A 26,456-nucleotide genomic window follows, 5' to 3' on the forward strand; every position below is an offset into this window, starting at 1 on the left:
TGGACTCACAAACGTGCTGACTAAATTCAGGGCTGGCTCGTCTGAAGCTGAACAGCCCCAAGCCACTGTAATCAAAACTCCCTTCCAAAAACACAGCATCAAACAATGCAACTGAGAACCAGGAGAGAGACCAGGACTCTCCATCCCTCTGCCCCTCCAGCCCAAACCCCAAATCAACCACTTTCTCAAGAAAGAATGGATTGTAATGATTTATTTTGGGTCCCTTTGAAAATACCATCATGTATCTCCTTCTGTTCATGGCTTCGTGTGGTCTCGCAGCCTGTGCTGGCACAGTGTCCTAGGCAGCTGTGCAGCACACTTCTTCCTCCAGTGAGCAGGCAACCATCATCCCCTCAAGGTTGGCAGGTTGGAGCTGCCTGATCCGATCTCAGCACTCATCCCTCCGTACCAGCCACCGCCCGGGAGCATTGCACAGACAAGGAGCAGAGTGAGGGAGCAGGAGAGCAGTCCAGAGGGACTGGTGGGGATGGCTGTAGCTTTCAGCTGCCCCAGGAAGGGAGTCTGGCTTATGTTTTCTGGCAACTTAGAACTGGGTTTACTTCTCGATCATTAAAAAAAAAAAAATAATAATAAAAAAAAGATGATGCTGCTATCTGCAAAGGGAAAGAGAAAAATCCATCAGCACCCAGAGGATCCAAGCCTGAGCTGTAATGAAAGCCTGCAAAACCAGCAAGAAGCACACAGGTATTTGAAGGCTAGGAAGCCCAAGCAGCGCAGCGGGTTGGGGTGTCAGTGGATATGACAGTGGGGAGACCCACACTAATGGCAAGCAGACGGTCCTTCGAACCGAACCAACCAAACCCTGGAAATGCCATAAAACAGCAACAACTCCAACCCAGACATGCAATCTCCAAAGGTCTGAGTAAGATCTCAAGCATTTGGGGAAGGATTCCCAATGCCGCTGAGCACTGCTGTCAGCCCGCTCCCACTGGGAGCTGTGGTTGATTTCCTAATGCTTTCAAAAGGCGAAGAGTCAAGACAAGCCTGAGTGTGGCTGAAAATCCCAGCTACGGGGACTCAGAAGAACCAGACCACAAGAGCAGGCTGCATTCATATAGGTTATGAAACAAAACAAGAGCTTCACGTCCTGCCCAGCCACATTAGGGCTGTTGAGTAACAAACTAACACTATTGCCACCTCTTCGAACTCTCATCGTTTCCACACAAGCAGGAATTTGCCCACACACAGAAGCCCTGAGGTTACCTGGACTCCTACTCTTCCAACTGGGCTGAAAACAAGACTTTACATTATCCACATCTCCACCTGCTCAAGGGTTTAATTCTTCTACTTACAGTTCAGTGTCTACAATGACATCTGGCTTCTCCAGAGTTTGTCGTCTCCTCTGGACGGCATCCACAATCTTTTTCCTGGGGCCCAATGGGATATTGATGCTCTTCAGATCGTTGTCTGAACACAGCATGAGGGCCTCCAGGTCAATCTTTTCCTTCTTCAAGATGGAGATGAACTCAAACATGTGCAGGGAAGCCAGAAAAGTCTCCAAAGGGCTGGTGTCTGGTTCGTCATCATCATCTAAGCCCAGCTCCACCTCATCCCAGGGGAGCTCCTCCGCGTTCCTCTCCTGCAGGCTGTTGGCACTGCCAATGCTATCGTTGAGACTTGGCGAGCGCTGCAGGCGACTCCGCAGTTTGACACCCATCCCATCTGTGTTGTCTTCACCCAGCGTGCCAGCATCCTCCCGGCCAATCCCAAAGAGCCCGCTGCTGACGTAGTTGCGCCGGAACACCATGGTGCCCAGCCCGGGGCGGTTGAATAAGGAGTCGTGGCCAGAGTCGGTGCTGACCTCCGAGTGGGCTGAGTCCATGTGCAAACCCGGGTCGCTTATGGCACGGGAAACAGTGTCTTCATCCGTGAGGAACATGTCTCTGATATTACGCCGAGTCCACTCCTTGGGGCTGGCATATGTGCCCTGCTTCACAAACATGACATCATTCCCCAGCTGCAGGCCAGACAGCGACCGCACGCTTTTCCTCCCATCCTCATAGATCTTGAACGTCCCGTCCACCTGCTTCTTCTTCTCTAGCTTCTTTTGTATTTTCGTCTTTCCCTTGGCTGTGCCATGGATGGTGGCTTGTGAGTATGGCAGGGAAGTCACCATAGACATGTGTTGGAACTTCTTGCTTAAGGTGCTACTTGAATAGCTGGAGAAGCTCATGGTATCCGAATTATCCGACATCTCCTTTCTGTACCGTTTCTCCATCCTTTCGTGGTGCTTCTTCTGCAGCTTCACACAGTCCTTAATTCTCCGCTCTGCATCCCGAAAAGCCTTGTCCTTCAGTTTGCTCACCAGCTTGGGGTTGAGGCTGCTCTGCTTGGCAGCGATGGAGTCCAGGTACCGCACACACTCCATGTGCCCCTTCATGGCTGCCATGTCCAGCGGGGTGTGGTAGTCATTGTCCAGGCACCAGATGTTGGCCCCAAAAGAGATGAGGAAGGAGAGGCAGTTCAGGTGGCCATTGGCTGCTGCCAGGTGGAGAGGGGTGTTCCCCCAGATGTCACATTTGTCCGGATCACCCCTAAACAACAAGAAAAACAGCGGGTTAGTATGCAGGCATGACTGTCAGACTCTGCCGAGGTATTCCCAGTTGTGCAGGGGCAAATCAGCACCACCAGCTGTTGCCTCCTTGAAATGTAAACCTACACTCCTCTGCCGCCCACAGCTTAATTTTAAGGGGGTCTTCTGGAGGGCTATACCACTGACACGAAATCACATGCCTGACAAGCAAGTCTGCAGTAATTTCCATGACAAGAATTTAACTCTCAGGAGACATACGTTCTTGCATCAAACCAACTCTTGGTGGAAGGCAAGCCAGTTTTTGAATAGCCCAGAAATGAGATACGGGGCTGATTCCAGCTAAGACCTTAAGCTTGTTATAAAATTTCAAATCTCAAGCATCCCATTAAATTCAGATACTATCTTCAAATCTTGGCTTCATTCAGATTCCACGGAGAGACATCCCCAAATACCTCCCTATACACCACATACTGTGTGGGGCACCATGGGGTCACACCACGATGGTAGCACCACCATGAAACGGCCATCCTCAGCAATGGTTCTGAAACCCAGCAGCTGCTGCACCCTCCCCCCCCTCCTGTTCATTGGCACATGGGGAAATTCAGGGCACAAGAGGGCAAGTCATCAGGGGAGAACAAGAGCAAAGTTGCTGGCATTGGGCTTTTGTGGGGTTTTTTGCTGTAGCACGCTGGGTCTCGATTGCATGGCTTGAAGCGCGTTGGTATTAGCACATCCTGAGAATCCAGTTTCAGAGAAAGTGGAGATTAGGTTTCTGCACTCCTCAAGAGCTAGGCACTCCACTACTGCCATTAGCATCTCCTCTCACGCCGTGCCGGCCTCTTCTCCAGCAAGCTGCTGACGCGGCACCACCGCTTGCCCATGCTTCCTACCTCCCGTGACGGGGCGAACACAAACCTAGGATCCAAGGGAAGTCTGTTCTCCCGACATTCCTCTGTATTTGCGATCTGCTGAAACAGGAGCTAGTTCACACCCCTGCTGGCACCAGCCTTCGCCTGAGCGCGTGTGCTAATGATATGCAGCCAGCAGCGGTATCTGTCAACAAGGCGCTCTCCCTCCACACAGATGGATCAGGCAAAGCCTTTTATTAAGGCTGCGCAGCTCCACCACCCTCCAGAGCAGCTCCTCGTGGGCAGCAGGGCTCTGGCAGAGCTCTGGCTCTGCGCAGCTCCTGCCCGTTCCCACACCACCATCTCAAGGAGCTCTAGAGGAACCGGGCACTGCTCCTCCACCATGAAGACCTCAGATCCAAACCCTGGTGGCACCAGGAGCCTGGAAGGCAAAGGCACACTTGAGCCCTCCAGCCTGTCTTGCTTTGCTCCTTGCTGCTTTAGGACCCGCGTCAACAACACCTGGGAGCAGCAGAGCTCAGAAGCCTCTCCCCAACCCCACGTGCTCCATGCTACAGCCCGTCTCACCTGAAAGAGTCTGAAAACTACTTCAGAGAAGGAGCACAGAGACCCCAGGAGCTGAGGGGCTTCTTTCCCTCGACGCTTTGCATCTCCATCACCAGTGCCCATGCACGAGACCCAGTAACAGCCTTGCCCAGCACATTCGCCCTCCTCCCATGCGGCAGGTGGGCTCCCACCTTCTCGCTCTGGGCACAATGTTCCCAGGAACAGTGGAGCCGAAGCAGAGCCACCCGGCTGCTGCTGTGAGTAGTTTGCAATCCTGACTTTGCCACCATCTCAGCTATGTAATACTGAAGGGAAATGATGCTGCAAAAGGCAGAAGCAACACAGACAAAGGTTAAGCTGGAGAATACTTGGACCCAGAGCTTGAGCTTCCTGGCTGTATTCCCCGAGAGCTGCCATGAAGTGCACTCAGCTTTCCCCTCCTGGGAGCATCACCAGTAGCTCCACCATGTGTGTATCTACACAAAATTTGTAGAAACCTAGTAAGTACAACCTTAAGCCTGCTGGCTAATTCAGCAAGTTAGTCAAAAGGTTCAAAACTGTGTAAGGGCCGAAACACCCACAAACCCTGCAGGACTTTCGTATCCAGAGCCTTTGACATCTCTCATAGCAGCAGAGAAGGTTTCAAAGGTGGGTGCTAGGGAGGAGAAGGGCAGGAGATCACAGGGCTGAGGAGCCATGAAGCCAGCAGGAGAGGAGGGAGCTGCCAGTATTGTGGTAAAGCCGAGTTTCCAGGAGTGGTAACTCCCCAGCCCTCGCCTCTACCCTCGTAGTGACATGTCCAGGCTGGGAAATTCATGGGGGGATAAATATTTGATGAATTGCAAGAGAGGATTAAATTATTGATGGAGCTGGATTAAAGAGCCAGTGAAACTGGAACTGCCGGTGCTAGCGGTGGGACTCCAGCGCGTGAAGGGTTGGTTGTTTGTTTATGTGCGCTCTGAATGGCACATGTGTGCCCAGCATGTGGGCAGATGAGCACCGTGAGGGTCCCAACACGTATATGGACTCATGATGTGGGCAGTGACTTACCAGCAGACTGACTAGAAATTATCCTGCTCCCCAAGCCAAGTGTATGGATGCTCGACCCATGAAGTACATCCCAGGGCCCGTCCTCACGTTTTTCTGGTTCAGGTGGCAAAGGGCAGAGCCAGAGAGGTCTTGCAGGATTCATATTTAAGGGTCTACTTTCCTCACGCTTCTTACTACCTCAGAGAGTAAGTGAGGGGAAAGAGCATCAAACCCAGCTTTCCCTGGACATTGCCGCTGTCTAGAAACAAGAGTATTCAAGCAAAATTAGATCCCTAGGTCCTTTCGCCCTATAAATGTCTGCCGCAGGCGCTAAAAATGCATCAGAAGGAAAGAAGAATGGTGACCTGCAAAGCAGAGGTGTTTGATCCAGCACAGATAATAAACATGAGGCCCTCCCACTGGCAGGTGTCTGTCTGAGCAAAATTTCACCTCCAGGGCGCTGCACACGAGGAGATGCTGACTGCAGGGTCCACTAAGTGGGAACATATTTTAATGACAGGTGTAAAGTGCAGCACTTCTCAGCTTCAAAGCGTTTTCAAGTGCTGAGTCAACTCCTGTAATAATCATTATTAAAAACACTGTTAATTGGGCCCCTTAGGTGGACATGTGCATCTCCTGAGTCATCGTGTTTGCACTGTGACACGCACACTCACTCCCTTCCTGCCGGTTTTTCCCCTCCACTTCTCCCATAGGATCCCAATTAGCCAGGGAATCCAGCCAGCGGCACCTACATACGTCCTTCCCTGGCTGCACGTGTGAAGTTCCTCTGATAGCAATGGGCTGGCTCACCCCCTGGCTCACGGCTGTGCACAAAGGGTCGGGCCCTCAGACCAGGAGCCAGCTGGGTGCAGTGTCTCTGGTGCCCATAAAACATTTTTGGATATAGGAAGAGGGAAAAAAAATCATTTATGGCTTGAGGAAAAATGCCCACCAGCTTCAGCGCAGTCAGTCGGGGCAATGACCCAAGCAAAGACTAGGTAAGTTGGGGTTTTGCATCCAGAGCAGAGCTTTGGGTCCTATATCCCAAGCTTTATCCAGGTGGTGGTAGGTTAAGGATCCGGCTTTTCCCCAAGTTCAGATCCCCCAAGCACAGACGCTGTAGGTGAGGTTCATCTCCAGGCGCTCTGTCCCCCGTACCAGCAGAAAGCTGGGCTAGCAGTCATTGCTGCTGGTGGTTATTAATGCCGGCTGCACGCTGACAGCGCCTAGGGGCACGTCTACTGGCTCAGCACTTCGCCATGCCCAGATGCCACGCAGACTCCAAGCAGCCAGCTCAGGTGCCTCCACCCGGCTCCTTCACCTTCTCGTCACGGCAGCACCCAGGGGCAGGTCCCACCGACACGGCCACGCTGCTCCCACGCGGGGCCATCAGCCCTGTGGCGTGCAGAGGATGCACATCACCCTCACGTGCCTTGCTGCAACCTCCGCTGCAGCCCTGCCCCAGCCAGGGCAATGTGACTCCCTCCAGCAGCCTGGCTGATGTCAGGAGCCATCTCGTGTCCCCCCAGCTACTCCAAAGCCACTCGCACCCCTCCACCGTTAACACCCAGAGAATCCGTGACCCCAGTTTTTGTAAGAAGGGAAACTGAGGCACGCCTCTGCAAAGGAACGTTGGATGACAGAGCTGACTGCGGACCTGTCTAACAGCAAGACACATCCTCACCTCCCCTGTGGTCCACTCCAAGGCAAGAAAGTCCTGGCCGTTCCCAGCTGAGGCCCCCAGACCTGTGGTTAACTGGAGCTGCACTGATGCCCGCACTGCCGCAGCAGTTCATAACAAACCACGCTGAACAATTACTGCCTCTGAAAAGCTGCAATACCAAATGCCAGCTGGCCTGTCTTTTCCCAGCCATCATGTTAATTGAGTTTTCTTCCCCTCATGGAGTCTAGCCACCAGGAAGAAAAAGGCTTTTTGTGTTGCAAACAAGAAGGATGAGCCACCAACGATCCCTGCATCCCAAACCGTCTCTCTGTTGGCACGGAGGCACAGACACATCACCAGCCGTTATGGACAGAGCAATAAGCCTGCTTCATTACCCCTTCTGCATGGGTTGAGACGATAAACTTTCCTCAAGGATCCACTAACGGATCTATTACACTTTCTTTCCCCCTCCTCACGCCAGCTCTACACCATGCTTTGCTGACCACCAGGCGTATGAGCAAGGCTCCTTCACTGGTGACAGAGCCTAGATAACCCCAGGTGTCCATCAGCCTGGCCTGCAGTGGGGCACAACAACCAGCGCCACAATTCCTGCCCCCAGCTGCTCCCCCCCTCCCCCCAGCAGCCCCCCCCCCACAGCCCTGCTTGCTCAGGGTGCCTCTGGCCAGCCTCACTAAGACATTCCACAACAGCCTGGCCCCAGCACACAGTCTCCAGGCTTGTCTGGCCACCAGTACCGCTGGCAAGGAGGATTCGGTGTTTCTTGCTGCCCCTATACTCCCCCATCACCCCCTGTACCTCAGCATCCCCCTGCAACCCAGTCAGGGGCTAAGCAGCCCGTGGAGCTGCCTCCCACCCCATCCCTGCATGGAGCCAGCCCAGCCCCAAAGCTTCTGCTCCCCCAGGCACCACTCCACGCTGCGGTCCCACACTCTCCTGCCTCACGGTGCAGGGCTCTCCATGCCAAATGAGGAAAATTTTGACAGCAGAGCCCCAGAAGAAATACCCTGACATTTTGGGACACCCAGGGGTCCTCCCTCTTGCATCCCAATTGTTATAGTGCAGGTGTAATAGTAACATACCCAACACGGAATTAAGTTTCATCTCTGAACAAGACTTAAATACCACTGCACGTCGTCCTAAGCACTAGCAGAAAATTACAGGGTCTGCCCACGGGCTGTCCCGGGTCCTGCATGATTCCCCCTCTCTGGCACCGCTGTCCCCAGGCGGGGGCTTTCCTGCCTCCCGCAGACCCACAGCCAGCTCCAGGGAGCAGAGGTGTGCCTGCCCCTGCCCCGAGCTAAGCGGCAGGGCAAGGAGGCTTCACTGCTCTCTGCATGGTCCTGGCCGAGGATCTGACACATGGAGATGGATGCACGGATGTAAAAGCATCCTGCAGCCCCACAGACACGCACACTTTGCTCCACCATCTATCACATAAAGGGCACTGGGCGTTTGCCAGGCTATTTTCCCTGACAGGAACAAATGTATATTAGGTTGTTAATTAAACAGCAGCCAAGCTGCACTCGGGCATGACTGAGCCCACAAGGACCTTTAAAATCAATGTGAATTTATAAAGAAGCCCCTCCGTGGAAAAGCAGCTCTTGGGCTTCGTGGAGAGGCAGAAACTGTTGGCTTGGACACATGGGTTGGCAGGGCAGGCAGTGGTGCTGCAGGGTGTCCTGTGATGGAGATGAACAATATAAGGAGATATAATGATATAAAGAGATATAAAGTCATCCTGAAAGGCTCATGCCACAGATGAATGCCCCTCACCTTTCTGGAGGGGCATTCATCCATGGCACGGGCCTTTCAGATTGGCCTTTTGGCCATCAAAGAATCTTTGGAACCATTTCTAACTTTGGGGTCCCATCCCCAAAGCTCCTGTCCTTGACTCTCTGGCCCTGGGTGGCAATCCCTGTCCCAGAAGGAGCTCAGAGCAGGTTTCTGCTGGGCACAGCCTCTCCTGGAAAGTACGCAGCAGGTCACAGCCCTCATCCAGGGAAGCATCACAGGATGCACCACTCAAAACAATGTCTTGCTCTCTCCTCTCTGGACTCAAATAATCTTTTCCTGCCCACACTCCTACTGCATCAGGCATTCCAGGACTTCTCAGAGTGACTGCGGACACAGACTTTCTGATCCCAGGATGTGAAAAGAATATAATGTACAATGGAAAGACAGCAATGTGTGTGTGAGCTCTGCCTGTAAGTACAGCTGGCTGGGGCCAGGGGAGATGGCTGAAGGTTTTGCACAAGCAGACCAGAGTATCAGGAGATGCCGAGAGCCCAGGAACTGGCACAGTGGAGATGCGGCTGGCCAGGTCCCAGGGCTGCAAACACAGCCCAGGGTGGACACAGAAAATCCCTGCTTGGGACCTGGCGGCCCCACCGAGCCCTGACCCAACATGCAGAAGCAAAGCTCTTCCAAGGAGGCACGACGTACACCCAAGCTGCCGGCCTCAGCACTATTCCTCAATATTAGAAACAAATAAATCAAAACCAGTACCACCACCGATCTCTCAGCACAAGGCAGAGGCCACCCCATCTCGGATGCCCTTAGATGACGCGCTTAGAAAAGCTACCGCAGCACACGCTCCCTTGGGAGGCTGGTAAGAACAGGAGAGCCACGTACTGCTTAAGAGCGAGCTAGGTATGGCAGACCTGGCCTCAGCACAGACCTTCTTGTGAGGTTCCCCCAGCACCAAGATGTAAAGCCCGACGGCCCGACAAGCCCCCTTCAGTCCCCTGCCCTTCTCTCCGCCACATCCGCGCTGATGGAGCCAGAGACCCTCAGATTTGGCAGCCCAAGATGAGGTACCGAGAGACATAGCAGCATCGAGCAGCCCCAGTGGGGGAGACTGGGCTTAAAGAAATCTTGGGGAACCTGCTCCTGAATTTCCTGGGCTCCAAGCTGCCCAGAGGGTCACATACTGAGACCTCACTTGAGTAAAACAGACAAGTGTCACCCTACTACCAGCTGGCACCGCACACATCTCTCGACGCGTGTGTTTCTTGGGACAGAAGGAGCTGTTATTCTTTCTGACCCATCATTTAAAAGGGGTTTTTTTTCATGGCAGCAACACAATGTGCTTGCGCTTCAGCTCTGCCTGTCCTCACAGGACCTGAAAGCATTTGTGGGGGGACCCAGCCCCACCTGGGGACCGGCAGGCAGGGCTTGGGGCAGGAGTGGTTATAGGGTCAGAGGAGCTGGGAAAAGAGAGTGGTCATCGGGAGCCTTGGGTGAGACTCAAAGCACTGCAAGGAGAGAAAAATAGCAGAGGGAAGGGTATGAGCGGGGGTGTTACAGGCAGAAGCCATCATCCTGAGGGGGACCTGCACCCACGCTGGGCTGTGAGCGGGGAAGGGGGACAGAGGGGTCCCAGCCACCCTGTCCCCAGACCCATGCTGGGTGCTCGCCAGTGCTCACCCTCTGCTGACGATGAGGCGCAGGGCGTCCAGGTTGCCGTGGTAGGCAGCCCATAGGGTGGGGGTCATGCCATCCTCGTCCGGCGAGTTCAGGTCCTTCTTGGTGGCTTCCTTCAGCAGGTCCAGGTAGCCATCCCGGGCTGCTCGGTGGTACTGGTCATTCATGGTGCGGAGCGGTCACCTGGGCGAGCGCATGGGTGCCCAGGGGGGCTTAGAGGGTGGGCATGGATGTGGGGAAGGGGGAGCTGCCAGGAGGGCCAGCCGGGCACAGCTCCGACAGGACACCTGAGAAGTCCTGGCTGGGAGGCAGGAGCTCCTCCAAGCCCAGCCAGCCAGGCTCCCCAGCGCTTCCCTGGGTCCTAAGCATCCTCCGGCCCTGACCTGACAGCTCCTCACAACAAACCTTCCATCACCAGCTCAACCGCACATTAAAAGCTCCAATTAAGCAGCATCACTGCATCGGGCTCACGGGGTGACAGCTGCCAGGTCTGCGTGTCCCTAAACGAAGCAGGCTGCCAGAAAGGCTCGTGGGCTGTGTCCTGCCCAACCCCCCCGTGTGCCCCCCGCCGTAGCTACACCATCTCATGGGGTCAGCAGCAGCCAGGGGAGGAAGGGTGGGCTGATGGAGCATGAGCCCCCACTCACAGCCCCGTTAGAGCAGGGCAGCAGCTGGGACCTGGGTGGATGCTCCTGCCCTGTGCTGAGACAGCCAAGAGCAGTTTGGTGACTTCCCTTGATTTCAAAGCTGTTAACTTTTTCCAGGGGTGGGGAAAAAAAAGGAAAAAAATAATTAAAAAAAGAGAGAGAGAAAAGAAAAAAATAATTAAAAAAGAAGAAGAAAGAGAGAGAGAGATAAATGTATGTATGTGTATATGTATCTCCCTAGGGTCGCTAGGAAGGCAACAGCAGACCCAGTCACCACCCATGTCCTCCAGCCACCCTGCCCGTGCCCACAGGACTCTGCTTTCCAGGCAGTTGCACAACAATGTGCACAGCAGGAATCAACTGTAACCCAAAGTAACTCCGACAGGCTGGAAAAATTCCCTTCCTCACCCCCTTGCTCTCTTTGGAGACCAAAAAGTCTCCCCAGAGCCTGTAGCCCAGCACCCAGCATGCGTGCCTGGGGTGCAGTGTCTGGCCCCCAGGGGTTTTTATGCCGACGCAGAATTTCTGGCAGCAGGGAGCCCCGAGAGGGGCTGGACACCCCAGCAATGCCTCCAGGCAGGATTCCTGGGCCCTGGGCACCCCCTGCTGGAGCCAAGCCTGGATGCTGACTAAAACCAAGTCTGGATGCTGACTAAAGCACGTCGCAGCACCTTTTTCCCAAGAGTGAATCGTATCCTCTGGGACATGTTGTCATTGAGGAGGAATTTCCTGCTCCTCTCTCGTGCCTTTTGCCTAACACATCCTGGCTCTGGGATGGACATTGCCAGGGCTGGAGCCTGTGCCTGCCACCGTGGCCCTGGGGCAGACAGTGCATGGGGTTTGGAGAGGGCTAAGGCAACCCCAGCAGCCAGGTGAGGAGGGGGGGAATAGTGGAAAAATGGGGGAAGACTGACAGGCAGCAGCGACGAGTGGAGAGGAGGAACGCAGCTTATGTTTGTAAGCAAAAAAGAAATGCCCCCAGACCGAAGGGTGGCCCTAAAGCAGTCCCACAGAAGCTGCTGTGATTAACCCCTGGGTGACCGACACGGAGTCACCATCCTGGCTGCTCTGGACCCCTGTAAATGCCCCAGAGAGAGCATCTGCTCCCAGCACAGCTTGCTCGCATCGGTGGATTCATACTCACCCGCTCAACATCCTTGGGTGAGTCCTGATGGGATGTAGTAGACGTGGAGGTGTTTGCTGCTGGGATCCATCCAGGTGAAAAGCAGCATAGCAACATCCACAATTCATTGCCGAGGTTATTTAATGAGTCCCAACTTAATTTAATTAAGCTTCTTATGCTGTACGGTGGCTCTTGGGGACACTGGGAGCAGCACCCAAGGCAGCAAATGCACCTTCTTCTGTTGCTGGCTCTTAGGACAAAAGAGGGAGGATAAATCAGTGTGTTTAGTCCACGGGGACCCTTGAACCTCTGCTCACTGCGAAACATCACCCTCGTCAGCTCAGATTCACTGCGTGGGGGTCTGGGCTTCTCCTGGGAAAGGCTACGGACCGAGCAAACATCAACCACCCAGCCCAAAGAGGAACCCCAAGGTTCTGCAGAGGCCAGGCAGGGCAGCCCCAGTGCTGCTGGTGGCAGCCGGCTGGTGGCAGCACGGGGAGGCACGTGAAGGTGTCCCTGGGCTGTGCGGTAGGTCCTGAGCTCTCTCCTTCACTGTCCCACGTAGTTCAGCTGGATGTTGTCCCTGTAGCGCTGCAAGAAGGAGCACAGTCGTGTGCAGGCAGGAACGGGACAGAGAAAATGCACAGCAAACGGCTGCATCTCTGCGCTTGCCGAGAGGAGGCAAGCAGCAGCGACATCTCCAAAAGAGGCATTTTCACGAAGGAATAAAAGTTGTCCCCATCCACTCAGAACTGCCCCAGGTCCCCCTATGTCCTCCACGGAAATACAGCCACTCTGGTAAAAGACCTCTTGAGCAAAAGCTCTCCCTTCACCTGGCAAATGCTCGACTCCCATCTGCACTGTGGTTTGTAACATGACTTCTTCCTCTTTGCAAGGAGAGAAGTTAAGCTCCTGAGGGCCAGAGAAAGGTGATCCCACCCTGAAAAGTCAAAGGCAGTGCCTCAAAGGGGAATGTGGATTTCAGCCCCCCCAAATCCTGCCCTGCTCTGGTGTTAAACCTTCCTCATTGTTGCCACCCTGGGCAGGAAAAGGTTGAGCTGCTTCTGGCACTGAATAGATACAAACACAAATTTCTTCCTTTTCCTCAAAAGCATTCCAGGCATAGAGCATACTACTGGGAATAATACAGGGTGAGGCACAATATTTATTGTGCTCAGTTAAGCAGAAAGCCAAGCCCAAAATCACCAGCAAAGATAAATTCATCACCTAAACCATCTTCTCTCAAGGGATCATCTCATACATGCGGGGAGATGGCTTTGATGGGTTAGCTTTGCTCTGTGGTGACCGTGAACCTGTGACCGAGCGGCTTGTGCCATGCTTAGCAGTGTTGTCACCTCATGCTCTCCCCGGGTAAATAAGCCTTATCTCATATCTCCCTCTCTTGCTTCTCCAAAATCAGCTATTGCACAAAATGGATCACATGAGTTTCTCTGAGAAGCCCACGAAGCACCGCTGTCAGCTCCAGACATGGTATAAATCACAGAGACATCCCAACGGGTATAAATTCTTGGGCTGACCAAGCTGCAGCAACGGGGAAGCTTCTCAGTCTGGCGAGAGCGGCGACTTGGAGCCCAGGCAGCAGAACAGGTTGGTGGAATGGTTTTGTTTGAGTGGTTAATTTGCTTTGCATTGACTGAGAGTCAAAGAAGTCCCCAGCTTGGCACAGCAAAGGGCTTTAGAGGGAGTGACAGCAGAAATAGCTCACGCCCTTCTTGCAGGAACCGGTATAAACCATGATGTGGAGTTCCAAACACTCCCAGGGTTTTCTTACCTTTCAGTGGCCTGTTCTGCAGCCAAGGAAGTATGACATTTTCCCAGAATGTTTAGTGGTTGACATTTAGAAATCAAACCACATTGGCCGTTTGCCCCAGGATATTTGGTCCTGTGCTTTTCTGGTGCTTTTCCAATATCTTGCATCAATAAACACTTAAACATTGTGTGACAAATTAGGCATGCTTTGTTAAACTGACCTGGAATCTCCCCAGGCGAAAGCATCTTAAGCAAGTACGCAGGCTTCAGGGAACCAGGAAGAAAAAGGTTGAACCTGAGCTCATCCCTCTTTTTGCGCTCCCTGTCTCAGCCTTCCCCGTTCCTCTGATACGTCCTCTCCTCCTCATCACATGTCCTGCTTTGGTCCAGCCCTGGACTGTTCAAAATGAAGTGACGCCTCTCATTCATGGGGCTCTCCTCCCAACAGCGCTCACCCGCAGCTAAAGCATCAGCTGAACCATGACTGAAGAGCCTCTGCGGAAGGACAGTGAGATCAGACGCCCCAACTCCAGCATGGGCTGCGGACACAAGGATGACAAAGCCAGCCTGGCTTCGAGCCACACAGCATCTTTCAGCCACCAGCCTCACCAGCCCCACTCCACTCCTGTCTCCAAGGAAGTGTGGAAAAAGGGCGGCCGCATGTTCTCCATCCTGCTGGCTGTGCACTTGGCCCTGCTGGCCTGCACGCTGGTGAGCAGCGGGGCTTTTGAGAAGATCGCCGTGCACGATTACGACGTCTTCTTCCTGCTGACTGTCATGATGCTGATAGTCATCATATGGATCATCTTCTACCTCGTTGGCACCTCCCGGTGCCCAGATGCCATCCTCTGCAAAGACTCCCACGCTGGGCCCATCTGGCTGAGAGGTAGGAGCTCGGGGGGGGCTAGGGTTGGAGGTGAGGTGCAGGGTGGGCAGTTCATGGGGGCATCAGGTATTACAAGGGAAACGGCAACCATCTGGGGCACAGCCTCCTCCTCTTGTGCTGGAGCACGGCACCATGTCTTGCTTCACGTTAGCTCCCAGTCCCTCCACTCGTTTCACTGCCAGGTCTCCTTTATCTGCGAGGGCTCTTGGGACTTCACACCAGGTTCCTTCCCAGCCTTGCCATTGCTCTTGCAAGAGCCGTCAGCCCCACTCGTGGTCCGGGGTTGACTGAAAATCCCTTCCAGCCAAAATTATTGTATGATTCTGTTGGTGCCAAGATAATTTGGGTGCTGGGAGAGGAAAAACAGGGGTAGAAGCAAAGCGTCTCCATGGCAATAGTTCCTCTTCTTCCTCTCACCTACCTGCATTAGCCCACACGTGCATACGGCTGTCCAACCACAGATATTTTGGTTCCTCCACAGGAGGCCTGATCCTGTTCGCCATTTTCAGCCTTGTCATGGATGTGTTCAAGATAGGATATTACTCGAGCTTCTACAGCTGCCTGTCTGCCATCAAAATCATCTACCCCATTGTGCAAGCCATATTCGTGGCCGTCCAGGTGAGATGGTGGGGCTCTGTCTTGGGGAGGGGTAGAGAGACAGAGCCACCAGCAGAAGGAGCTCTGATCTCATGGATAGTTCGGCTCCTCCTGCAGAGAATGCAGGTGGCTTACCTGAGCCCCCACCCAGCCCACAACTTCTCCATCCAGCCACCACAACTGTAAGCTGTGGCAACTCGCTTCAAGGCATTGATTTAAACGTGTCCCCATCCTGTGACAACTTGGCTTATGCGAGGATGGCTTGTCACAGACTCCAGGCAGCTCCCAGCCAGCCAGGTCTCCTTTCCCTGTGAAGAACACAGGGAGCAGGACAGTCAGGGCAGGGACAGCCTTCCAGTATGATGTGCTGCCCAGAGGACCACCTGCTCTGGGGTGGCACCAAGGAGCGAAGAGGCCAGATGGGAACAGGGGCTGGCCATGGTCAGAGCAATGGCAGTGGGACAGGGCAGGAGAACAAAGAAAGAACAGACCACATCCAGCAAACGGCCAGGATTATGGGCTCGTAGCCTGGGCACAGATGGAGCCGAGCAAAAGAGGTTCCAGCTTGCGCTCTGCTGAGCAGGGACATCCCTGCTTCAGCACGATGTGATTTAACTTCTTGCTTAATAATATATAATAATAAAAATACATAATATTATATATATACAAAGTAACATATATAATAGTAATATTACCTTTTCTTGCCCCTGCCAGACGTACTTCCTGTGGATCTCTGCCAAAGACTGTGTCCACGTCCACCTGAACGTTACCAGGTGAGCACCACGGCTCTTGGAGGGCCACTGGCCCAGAAGACCTGGGCCACCGCAAACCCGCTGCACACCCTCACACAGCTAAGATGCAACAAGAGCATCATCCCATCTCCCCTAATGCTGGTCACAACGAAACCTGCTTAGTCTCCAGCTGGCCTTAGATCCCAGCTCAGACAGCTGAGGTTCGTGACCTGTGGATCTAGCAAGGCTGGGATTCAATTAAAGAACACAAACATTACTCAAAGCAGATTATGATTCATAGCTGACTTTTGCTTCCATGGGAAAGACGACGACGCAGTGGGCAAGCCTCAGGCTAAAAAATGATCTTGTCCACTTTTGCAAGACTGAATCTACTGGAGACAATCCAGACCTATTAATGTACTCACTATTGAGCATTTCCAAAGCTACCAAGGGGAGTCAGGCCTTGCTAATTCTGATGGGCATGGACAAAAAATAGGAAGAGAGCGAGAGCAGCAAAGCAAGGGTCAGGATTTCCAGGCTGGACCACTAGAGTCCTTGCGTCACTTCAGACAGCTCCCACAGTCCCTCTGAGTGCTTACACATCTCTAACATGGATGGGAGCAACATTGCCTAGAGCCACTGCTTTAATCTCATTAACCTTCTCTTCCTTCCGCAGGTGTGGCTTGATGCTAACGCTGACTACAAACTTAGCGGTGTGGATGTCAGCGGTGACGGACGAGTCCGTTCACAAAGCCCATTCCAAGCTGAAGAAGAATGTGACAGAGGAAATCTTCAGGTGGCTCCTGAAAGGTAATCTGCCCGTTTGTGAACCCTCTGGTCCAGGGAGGAAGCCCATGATGTAGAAATTGTTCTGCAAACCAGGTTCGATCCCTTTTCAGAAGGCTTATCTAGAAGGTTCCTTTAACAGAAGTCAGGTCTTAACATTCATTTCATAACCTGTGTCACAGAGGAGTCAGAAAGGTGGAAGGCCCTGGACAAAGGGGGTGGGAATGAAGGAGGGAAGGAAAGAGAGGGATGTAATCGGCCACCTAACTTCAGAAAGAACGCGAGCACCAGAAAGCTGGCGTGGAAGTATGTCCTTGTTTTCAAAGTGATCACGTATTCTTCTGTCCTTGGTCTTCTTTTTCCCTGACCCTAAGCATCCAGGTCTTCAGGGCTGCTAGGAAGTGCTGGCTCGTTGGTTTAATATCGCCACATCTACATGTTTTTATCTTGTTTCAGCGGGAATGAGAAGTAGCTCAGCCGAAGAATGCAACTGCAACAGCCAAATCTGCCAGATCTTTAAGAACGGCTACTTCTGGCTGTACCCCTTCAACATCGAGTACAGCCTCTTCGCCTCTGCCATGGTCTACGTCATGTGGAAGAACGTCGGACGCTTCATAGATCACCAGTCCCACCACGTTCACCGCTTGAAGTTCAGGCTTTTCCGAAGGACCTTCTTCGTAGGCATCGTGTTGGGCCTCATCATTCTGGTGAGTGGTTTGGGAGTCCTTATTCTTTATGAGGTGCAGGTAAATTCCAGCACTGAATCTAGCAAGAAGAGCCAAGCACTCAGCATGTACTACATCTTCAACATTGTTTGTCTGGGCCTGATGTCTCTTGTCTGCATTGGTGGCTCTGTCATCTACCGGTTTGACAAGAGAGACATGGATCGGCACAAGAACCCAACCAGGACCCTGGACGTGGCCCTGCTGATGGGTGCAGCCTTGGGGCAATATGCCATTTCTTACTACTCCATTGTGGCCATCGTAGCCAGCACACCAAGGGATGCTATCAGCGCGCTCAACCTCACCTACGCCCTCCTCATGATTGCTCAGCACACCTTCCAGAACATCTTCATTATCGAAGGTCTTCATAGGCAACCCCCCAAGGAAGACCACAAGCACGATTCTCACCAGAAGGATCTCTACGGACTCACTTTTGTCAACATCAACGCAGTATCCCTCCGTGTGCCCGACAGTGGCAGCACCCTGGCCCCTGGCACTGCCTCTGGCGCTGAACCCATCCATCCTTCCGAGCTCGTGCGGTCCCTCACCACCCCCAAGAAGATGAACTGGAGGAGGAAGTTCTTAAGGGAGATCTCCATGTTCCTCCTGCTGAGCAATATCATAGTGAGTACACGTGAAGAGAAGAGTTTGGCAGGGTGGGGGAGAGGGAAGCAAACACGAGGGAGAAGTGTCTGTGAAGGAAAGGATGGGGCCCGTGCGATACCAGCCCTTCCTGCGCCTCCACTACACGGAGAGCTCACTTACATGTGTGTGCGTGCGGAGCTGTGACCCCCTTGTCACCCACAGTCATGAGCAGCTGCCCTGGAGTTCAGGCATTTTAGGTTATGCCGACAAACCTGTCACTTATCAGCAGAATATCAGACAATAAAAATAGTGGGTGTGAGAGAAGAATCAGTTTCAGTATTTTTATTGGCTATGAGCGGATATGTAGGACAGCTTATTAAAAGCAATAAAAACACATAAACCCTTCCCTTACATTCCCAATGAAAGGCTATAAGGTGAAAAACACCCAGGGTGAAGTCTGGGGTTTCTTGAGAGATGGCAGCATGTCTCCTGTCAAAACCCATGGCTTAGGAGCCCAAGCACTGGTCCCAGTTGCTATGAGGAGAAACTGGTCACTGACAACTTCCCTGAAGGGTCCCACTTTCATGAGCAGCCAGGGGACCGCAGTTCCCTGCGAAAGAAACGTGGGACCACAGCTGCACCTCTGGAGCAGCCAAGCACAAGTTACCTCTCTAGAGAATCCCCAGACCCGCAGCTAGGCAGCCACGTCATGGCCTCAGGCTGATTTGACACAAAAGCTCACAGAAAAGGAGCTGACAACCCCCATGCAACCAGCCACGCTGCTGGGCAAAACACAGGCAGCCGAGCCTGGGGAGACACAGATGCTGCCAGCTCAGCCCTGCCCACGCTTGCTCCATCCAGAGGTGGAACACGCCAGGTTCATCCTAACGGACGGCACGCTCAGGATCTGCCCCTGCTGAGCGCTTCAGAGCTTTGTCCAAATCTGTCTCTGAGCATGAATCAAACCCAGGCTCAGGGCACAATACTAGATCGCGTTTGATCTTAATGTAAACACAGGCTCCTGGCACAGCTCCCGTGCTCAGAAGGTCGCTCTGTTCCCATCTCCTGGGAGCTGTGACTGCAGGGGCTCGCTGTACCGCACGCCTTTCTCACCGCAATGTTCTTCTCCCGTTTCCTCAAACAGCTCTGGATCATGCCAGCGTTTGGTGCCCGGCCACAGTTTGACAATGACACAGAACTGAACTTCTATGGCGATTCCATGTGGCCGGCCATCGTGGACATTTGCCTGCCCTTTGGGATCTTCTACCGAATGCATGCAGTGGCTAGTTTGCTGGAGGTCTACATCATGTCCTAAAGAACTCGCCAGCAAGGAAGATGGGATCCTCCTCGACCGACCCTACCCCAGGGCTGGGAGACTTCCCAGGCGTCCCCAGGGGTCCCCAGCACTGCCTGAATCACGTCCCCTTGCAGTGTCGGGGCATTTATGAACAGTTAGTGAAGATCATCCAAACATAGCCCAGATTTTATTTTGCTACTTGCGTGTGGATGTGCACGTGCATGTCTGAACTTCTTAAAGCTTAAAAGAAAAAGATAAACAAGGAAGGGATCCAGAGCAGGATCATGGTAATTACTCTCGGTTCGTGCAGAGACTCACCTTCTTTCTTAAAAGCCTGTTCGCTCCACACCACCGGTGTTCGCTCCGGTGGGTGCCTGGCGCCCTTGGACAGTCAGTCCCCGTCTGACGTACAGAGCCGGTGGGCACGTGGGGCTGACACGGGCGCAGGGATGGAAGGCGAAGAAAGGGAAACGACTTCGACTCCTGGTACGGCCAGTCAGAAATCACTCCCCTGCAGAGATGTGAAAAACAAACCGGTGACCACCAGAGGCTTTGGGAATCATTTTAATCTTCCCTCTCTGTATTGCTCATGTATATCAGCCCCTGCTGGTTTCCTTTCTCTCCAGGGAGGCACCGCTGCCGAGTGGGTTTGCCCACCGCAGCCCCCTCTCCCCAAGCCATGCACGGGCTCTGGGCTGGCCCTGATACAGGATTGCTCTAAGCACACTTTTTTCCCTAGTTTTCCTGAATTTGGGCTCCAGAACCTTAAAAGATCATACGGGCAATACAGCCTGGCAATGATAAAGAGATTTATTTTTTTTTTTAATAGATAATGATTTTTTTAATATATGAACTTTTTTGTACGCGAAGTTATTTATTGATTTTCACTGTAACGCTGAACTCCTGAAGGGACCTTCTGTGCCCTGTGACACAGAAATCAACCCAATGCCATGGCTAATTTGATCTCCCATGCCCTGAAGGGATGCTTGAGCTGCACCCTCAAGCCTGTGGGTGCCTTGGGGATGTGAGCACAGCCCCAGCACACACAGCAGTGGGACCCCGGCACAGGTTTCTGGGTGCCTGCAGCTCTCCATGAACTGCTGTATGATTGAGGGGGCTCTCAGAGCAGGACTCCTGGGCTGCAGGAGGTAGAAATGGGCCCCTCTGCTGTACCCAAAGTCCAAGAGGAGCCTCAGAAAGCCCATGCCACCAGGTCGGGGGGGTGCATGCCAGAATGGCACAGCTGAGCTTTGTCTGTACCCTGAGACATCAGGGTTTCCTGTTCCAATAAAGGGTTTATTGTTCCATCAGCGTTTATCATTCCAATAAAGAACACTGCAGAGGTGGCAGAAATCAAGCTTTTTCCTACGGACGTGTGTGCATCCGCCAAAGGGAAAAAAAATAATAATATGGAAGTCACGGTACTTGGAGTGATGTAATTTTCCACCTGATGGCCCAGACTGCCAGCCCAGGCTCACGTATTTCAAACCACCTCTCCCCTCCAAGCCTAGATCACCAAACCAGAAGGCACCAGTGCCTCTGGCTGGTCTGACACCAGCCTGCCTACCAGCAGCCTTGCTCCAAGGCAGGCAGAAGATGGGGTAAACCCTGATTTCCCCTGCTCTGGGAGGAGCGCACTGATCCAGCATCCCTGGGGTGGGTCAGTCCCTCCCTTGGTGAGCCTGGGAGCAGGCAGGCAGCCTCTCCCAGTCCCACCAACCCTGCAGAGAGGCCTGGCTCTACTTTTTCCACTGATCAGGTAAAGATACAATCTCTCCCTAGAAACTTCACCTTTCATAAAACAAAAGCCTTATTAATTTCAACTGCAGGAGCCACAGATTAAGTCAGAAAAGCGTCGTAAACAGTGCACAGACGTCAGTCTTACGTACATCCCTACACATTGTTTTAGCCCAAGCTGCTGAGATCTGACGGGGCAGAAAACACTTGTAATCACCTACTCTGTTCCTGGGGGGCACACCAGGTTTTCCTCCTACGTGGTCTTGCCGGTACCTGGTCCCAGTTTCCCAGGGCTGGGTGCACTGAGCCAGGCAGGGCAGGGTTTGAAGTGCTCTTTTGCTCTGGACAGGAACTGTAGAGGTGCTCCTGGGGCTAAGCAAACTCAGGATGGTCATAAGGGGAACCCCAAAGAACACTGATACAGGCAATAATCACAAATCAACTGCTCAAGGGTGGCAGCTCAGCAGGAACCACAAGCCATCATATCGAGATAAACCAAAACCCTCTGGGACATCACAGGCTCTGCAAGGACCCCTTGCTGAGCTGGGGCATCTCCCGGCTGCAAGCGCAGGGGGCAGGGGATGCCAGCTGAAGGCTGTGCGGCTCTTCTGCCCTCCAGCCACGTGCATGGATCTCGGGGGAGCCAGCAGACAGGGAAACAGCCAGCAGCGAACCCCATCTATATATCTGAGAAAGGGGACAGAGGGAAAGTGAGCACCCACAAGTCCAAAAAGTGAAACCGCCCCAAAATCCAAAACTCCAAACCCTAAGAAACTCAACTGTAAACATGGGCCCTGCTGAAGCTCAGGGATTGCCTACGAGAAGGTCTCAGCTCATGGCCAGTTCCTGTGCAAAGGGGTGACCTCCAAGGCTGACGGAGAATCAGCCAAACGTCTCTGGGCAACCCCTCGGTGCAGCCAGCATCCCAGGCATGTCACCCCAAGCCAGGTGCACCCCCGGAGCAGGTGCTGCCTCACCCTACTTACACAGATCTATGTCCTTCCCTGGGACTCTGTGGTGCCAGGCACCACAGCTGACTGATGCTGGCTGCTCCATCACTGCCCCCTGCACTATGGACCCGGGGCACCTCCTCACAGCTCAGTCAGAGGGGCATGTCGCTCCCTGATGGAGAGTTTTATGAAAGGGGAGAACATCCCAAGCACAGAGTACCTGAGTAACACAAAGGGGTCCCACTCGGTCCTTTGTACGTGGCCTCATGACAGATCCCTGCAGAAAAGCACTGCCGTTAGCTCCATCTTCCACACCTGGAAGGAGGGAAACTGAGGCACGGGAGCTGGGTGAACAGAGAGCCTGTGTCAGAGCAGAGAATGAGGCTGAGCCCTGGGGCCACCAGCAGCATCCTGCTGGTGCCTCAATTATGGAGCAGAGATCAGATTTGCCTTAGGAGATGGGGAACGGGGACAACTATGTGCCTCGGGGTGACTCTTTAAACAGCAGCTGCTGCAAATGAAGAGCTACAGGAAAGCAAAGGGCTGCCCTGGGGCTCTCACATCTTGCCAGACCCTTCCAGTCTCACTTGCTTTGATACAAAAGCCACCTTGGCCTCCCAGGGATCTGAGCACCTACTGGGAGAACTGGACCCCACCAATAAAAAAAAAAAATAAAAAATCACTCCTCAAGGGATGCCAGGGTTAAATGCCCAGCTCTGGCCGAGCTCAGGGAGCACCAGCCCTGCAGATCCAGCCCCAGAACTCAAGCCACTGTGTGAGTGCCAAAAAGGGCCAGATTCAGACCCTGGTCTGAGACGTGGTGCTGGATCCAACAAGGGAGGGCAGCAAGAAGGGGAAGAGACAAAGAGCAGGAGATCAGAAACCACTGCTCAAATAAAAGCAGGGAAGTTCATAGCCAAGGCCAGAACTGAGTCATCATCCTGCTACCAGTGTTTCACATCGCTTCCTCGGCTTCTGAAGGATCTGTTATTTGAGAATGAGTCTTGTTTTATTAGGGGGAAAAAAAAAAAAAAAAAAAAAAAAGCTTTTTATCTGGGTGATTTGCTCGGAGGTATGTCACGGGCAGGGGAGGAATCCAGGTTAATCTGTCAGTGCAGCAGCTGGGAAGTGGGTGCATTGAGGTCACAAGGCTGGAGATGAGGGACAGGTTGCAGCAAGGTGCAGCCCGCGAGCAGGACCAGCTCCGGGATGTGCTGGGAGCCAGGGCTGGAGATGGGGGCAGAAAAGGCATTTCCCAGGGAGCGAGGCAGTAGGCCTTACCGGCAAGGAGCAACCCAACGCCGGCAGGAGGTCAAAGCAACCTGCACCGAGGGAAGCAGAGCCAGCACGTCACCTGCAGATCCCACCTGCTCCGGCAGCGAGGGATGGAGCCGGGGTGGTGCAGCCGGGCTCACCTCACCCGTGCTGGCTGAGGCTGCTTTCCGCAGCCACCACTACAGGTGCTCACCCACCAGCCCCACGGGAGACGTCACGGCGCGGTTATCGATGGAGAAGGAAGGGTGTGGGCCAGCCGGGGAGTTGCAAGGCGTGCAGCGTTCCTCAGGCGGCCTTTGGGCAAACACGGCGGCTGGGCATGAACCTCCTTCCTCCCCGGGTCCTGTTTACAGATCCGCCTGGCCCAGCCTGGGTGTTATTACTGCTAAGTGCACAGATAACGTCATTAATAAGCACACTGCTGATAGCGGAGGGGCAAACGTCCCTTCTACCATTTAGCAGCTTTCTCCCAGCCTCTGAGTAAAGGCAGCTTCTCCAGGGCAGAAAAGGGCAGTGATTTATGCGATCGATCCAGTTAGTCCAACTCATCCCCTCCCTTCCCGCCCCTCTCCTGCACACTTGCTTACTTAATGACTTGGTTAAACTTGTGTCAATATGTTCAAGTTAAACAGCTACTCTTCTTCAACATAAAGACCGAATTAGGAGGATTAACCACTCTCCCAAGGCTTTATGGCTCCTCTGGGTTCAACCTCAGCTCCAAAGCCAGGAGAGGGCCAGTCAGGCTAGGAAGGATGCCTCCTCTTTGCATCCCAGATGCGCAGTCCTATTGGCAAAATCACTGGGGCACAATGGGCCCCAACATTTTATTTCAGGCCCCCATCTTTAAAGGAAAAACCTCCAGTTTCACCCAAACTTCTTTTCCCCAGGACACAGTCAGATTCCCAGCCTCCGTTTCCCAGTTCTGCACGGTCACTCCAATTGAGGACCACTGCACCGAAAAACAGCCAGGTTGGTTAAGGTTTTGCATGGAAATCATTGGTTTTGTTCAACAGCTCTTGAGAGAGCCCAGTTCCCTGCTAAGCTCTAGAATCAGCCTGGAGAAGAGCCAGGTGCCCAAAGGAGAGCCCAATTGCACTCAGGGGATCCCAGAGCATCAAAGCAAGGACACGGTCATCCAAGCGGGCTGGAGATGCTGATGATTTGGGGGAAGGCAGAACAAAGCTAGCCATGGGTACACGTGAAAACCTGCCCAGATCAAAGCTTCCAGGCGCCACCACAGCAGGGCGAGGGTTTGCTCAGACATTAAATATGACTGTTTTGCTGGCAGACATTAAATGCAACGGCTGCAGCAGCACACACACCGGGTGTTCTCACCCAGGAGCAATGGGGCCCTTTCACTCTTGTTTCCCGTCCCTTTCGTCATATCCCCAAGGCACGATAACCTGTGCTCCCCTACCCGCTCCTACCCCTAATCAGCTTCTTGGGAAGTGTTTCATGGCTTCAAACTCCCAAATCACATGTTTGCCAGCTGCTAGAACCCCAGGGACTGGAAGTTCATCTCGGGACACACAAGCAACTCCTCTCCTTTCACGGAGGTCGGTCCTCTCCTGATGGATCTCCTAGGCTCACCAACTCAGCCAGGAATGCCAAATCCCCATAGCTAGCCACAAAATGAGGGGGATCAGCTCAGCACAGAGACCCAACAGAGAAATCAGTTTGCCCTGCAACAGGGGTGGGAAGAGGAACAGCACAGCTTGGACCTGAAGCATCCTCAGTGCCGCGTGGCTGAGGCTGTGGTGTTTGCACATGGGGGCCCAGCTCTGAAGTCACCATTAATAGGTTGTATCCATCATCCCCAAAAGAAGCAACCTTTCTGCCAGCAGCACATCAAATTGCTGTCATCCCTGCACTGAGGCTGGACTGTGAGTTTTGCCTTTTGCATCAGTTTGGGTATCTGCGCCGTGGATAAAGGTACGAAACAATGGTATGCTTGAGAAAAAAATAATTATCTTAGGATCTACCTAACAAAAAAGGGAAAGGGGGAGTCAAGTGGATTTTAGCCAAAGCAGTGTGGCTAAGCACTCCCAGCACAAGTCTATGCCAGGAGATTAGCTCTACACTCGCCCGAGCCCTGGCACACATTAGTCACCGCAGCTTGTGGTTTTACCAGTTGGCACATCCTGTGCCGAGGCCACCGACATGGGGCAACCCAGCAGGTGTAGAAAGGAGCCGAACCCCATTGGCTGCCCTTGGCAGAGCCAAGAGCTTCTGACTGAGTAATTAATGTAATGACAATAATAGACCCAAAGTAAACAAGGTAGGGGAAAAAAAAAAATAAAAATCAATGGGCTGGGAGCAGAGGCCGCATTCAGCTGGGAGCAGTCCTGACGGCTTCTGCCTACACCTTGGTCCATTGGAGAGACTCACATGCATCCCGGCGGCGCTCCAGCCAGCGGTTTTAACATCGGCTGTATCCCAGGCTGTGCCAGCGGCTGCTCCCACCCAGCGGGCAGGAGACTGCAGGGAGGTAAGGGCTGGGGCTCGGCTGCTCCCTGCTCCAGGGGTCGGGGACACACGGGTACCTCCCAGTGCAGCGCGGGGTGGGGGGGGGTTCCATCTGAGCCGTCTGATTTCACAGCCTCTCCCCTCCCTCCCTGGACCCCAAAGCAGAGGAGCTACAGCCCTAGGAGAGGAGAAGGCGTTTGCTCCTGCACTACTAAGTTAGGAGAGTTCTGGAGCCAAATGGGGAAGAGTTTAGGATCAACCTCCACTAACAGAAGTGCACCCAGTCCCCAGAGACCCAAGGGAGACAGAGCACCTCAGTGCACATGCAAAAGCGGGGAAACACTGAATTTCAACCCTTTGGCAAACAACTACATGTAATTCCCGCTCGCCCACAAACACATCTCGGGGGGGCTGCTTTCGCTCCAGCCACCCCCCTGCCACAGCCAGAGTCACTCCCTGGAGCGAAAGCCCCTTTCCAAATGCACATTCATAGAGATGCTGATCATGCCCGATCGCTGTGTTACGAGTTCTTTCTCATGGCCAATACGGTCCTACCAAGATTTTTCCAAAAGCTAGATGGAAAAGCTCCCAGGCTCCATCTACCTGGGTCAATCTCTCAAACTCCTCTGCATCCTGTGCTCACAGCTCTGTGCTACAAGTAGAAAAAGAAAGAAAACCAGATATTAGCTTTGCCCCAGCCTCAGCCTGCTTGGGCAGGAGGTTGGTCTTTTCCCAGCAGCTTAGACCAAATCTTACAGACCCTCTTTTTATTCTCTCCA

General features: G+C 53.3%; 2 protein-coding genes across 5 annotated transcripts; one reads left to right on the forward strand and one right to left on the reverse strand.

Annotated features, from left to right (window-relative positions):
• Positions 1-206: 206 nt before the first annotated feature.
• USH1G (USH1 protein network component sans) lies at positions 207-10,827 on the reverse strand. 3 transcript variants are annotated; one of them, XM_037412045.1, is made up of 3 exons: positions 10,109-10,827; positions 1,314-2,555; positions 207-614 (listed from the first exon to the last, which is right to left on the reverse strand). In XM_037412045.1, exons 1-3 carry the CDS (start codon positions 10,270-10,272, stop codon positions 611-613), a joined length of 1,410 nt encoding a protein of 469 aa, XP_037267942.1. In that variant the 5' UTR covers positions 10,273-10,827; the 3' UTR covers positions 207-610. The 3 variants fall into 3 exon arrangements, with proteins under 3 accessions (XP_037267942.1, XP_037267936.1, XP_037267950.1); XM_037412039.1 differs by having other exon boundaries at positions 207-2,555; positions 10,109-10,826; XM_037412053.1 differs by lacking the exon at positions 10,109-10,827 and adding an exon at positions 6,683-6,801 and having other exon boundaries at positions 207-2,555.
• A 2,494-nt stretch (positions 10,828-13,321) lies between these two features.
• On the forward strand, positions 13,322-20,554 carry OTOP2 (otopetrin 2). Of its 2 annotated transcripts, none has more exons than XM_037407695.1 (7): positions 13,322-13,483; positions 13,977-14,531; positions 15,013-15,149; positions 15,843-15,901; positions 16,536-16,669; positions 17,102-17,991; positions 19,097-20,554. In XM_037407695.1, exons 2-7 carry the CDS (start codon positions 14,126-14,128, stop codon positions 19,265-19,267), a joined length of 1,797 nt encoding a protein of 598 aa, XP_037263592.1. In that variant the 5' UTR covers positions 13,322-13,483; positions 13,977-14,125; the 3' UTR covers positions 19,268-20,554. The 2 variants fall into 2 exon arrangements, with proteins under 2 accessions (XP_037263592.1, XP_037263585.1); XM_037407688.1 differs by having other exon boundaries at positions 14,094-14,531.
• The last annotated feature ends 5,902 nt before the right edge of the window (positions 20,555-26,456 follow it).

This window comes from Falco rusticolus, chromosome 1 (assembly GCF_015220075.1).
Source record: "Falco rusticolus isolate bFalRus1 chromosome 1, bFalRus1.pri, whole genome shotgun sequence".
Taxonomy (NCBI): domain Eukaryota; kingdom Metazoa; phylum Chordata; class Aves; order Falconiformes; family Falconidae; genus Falco; species Falco rusticolus.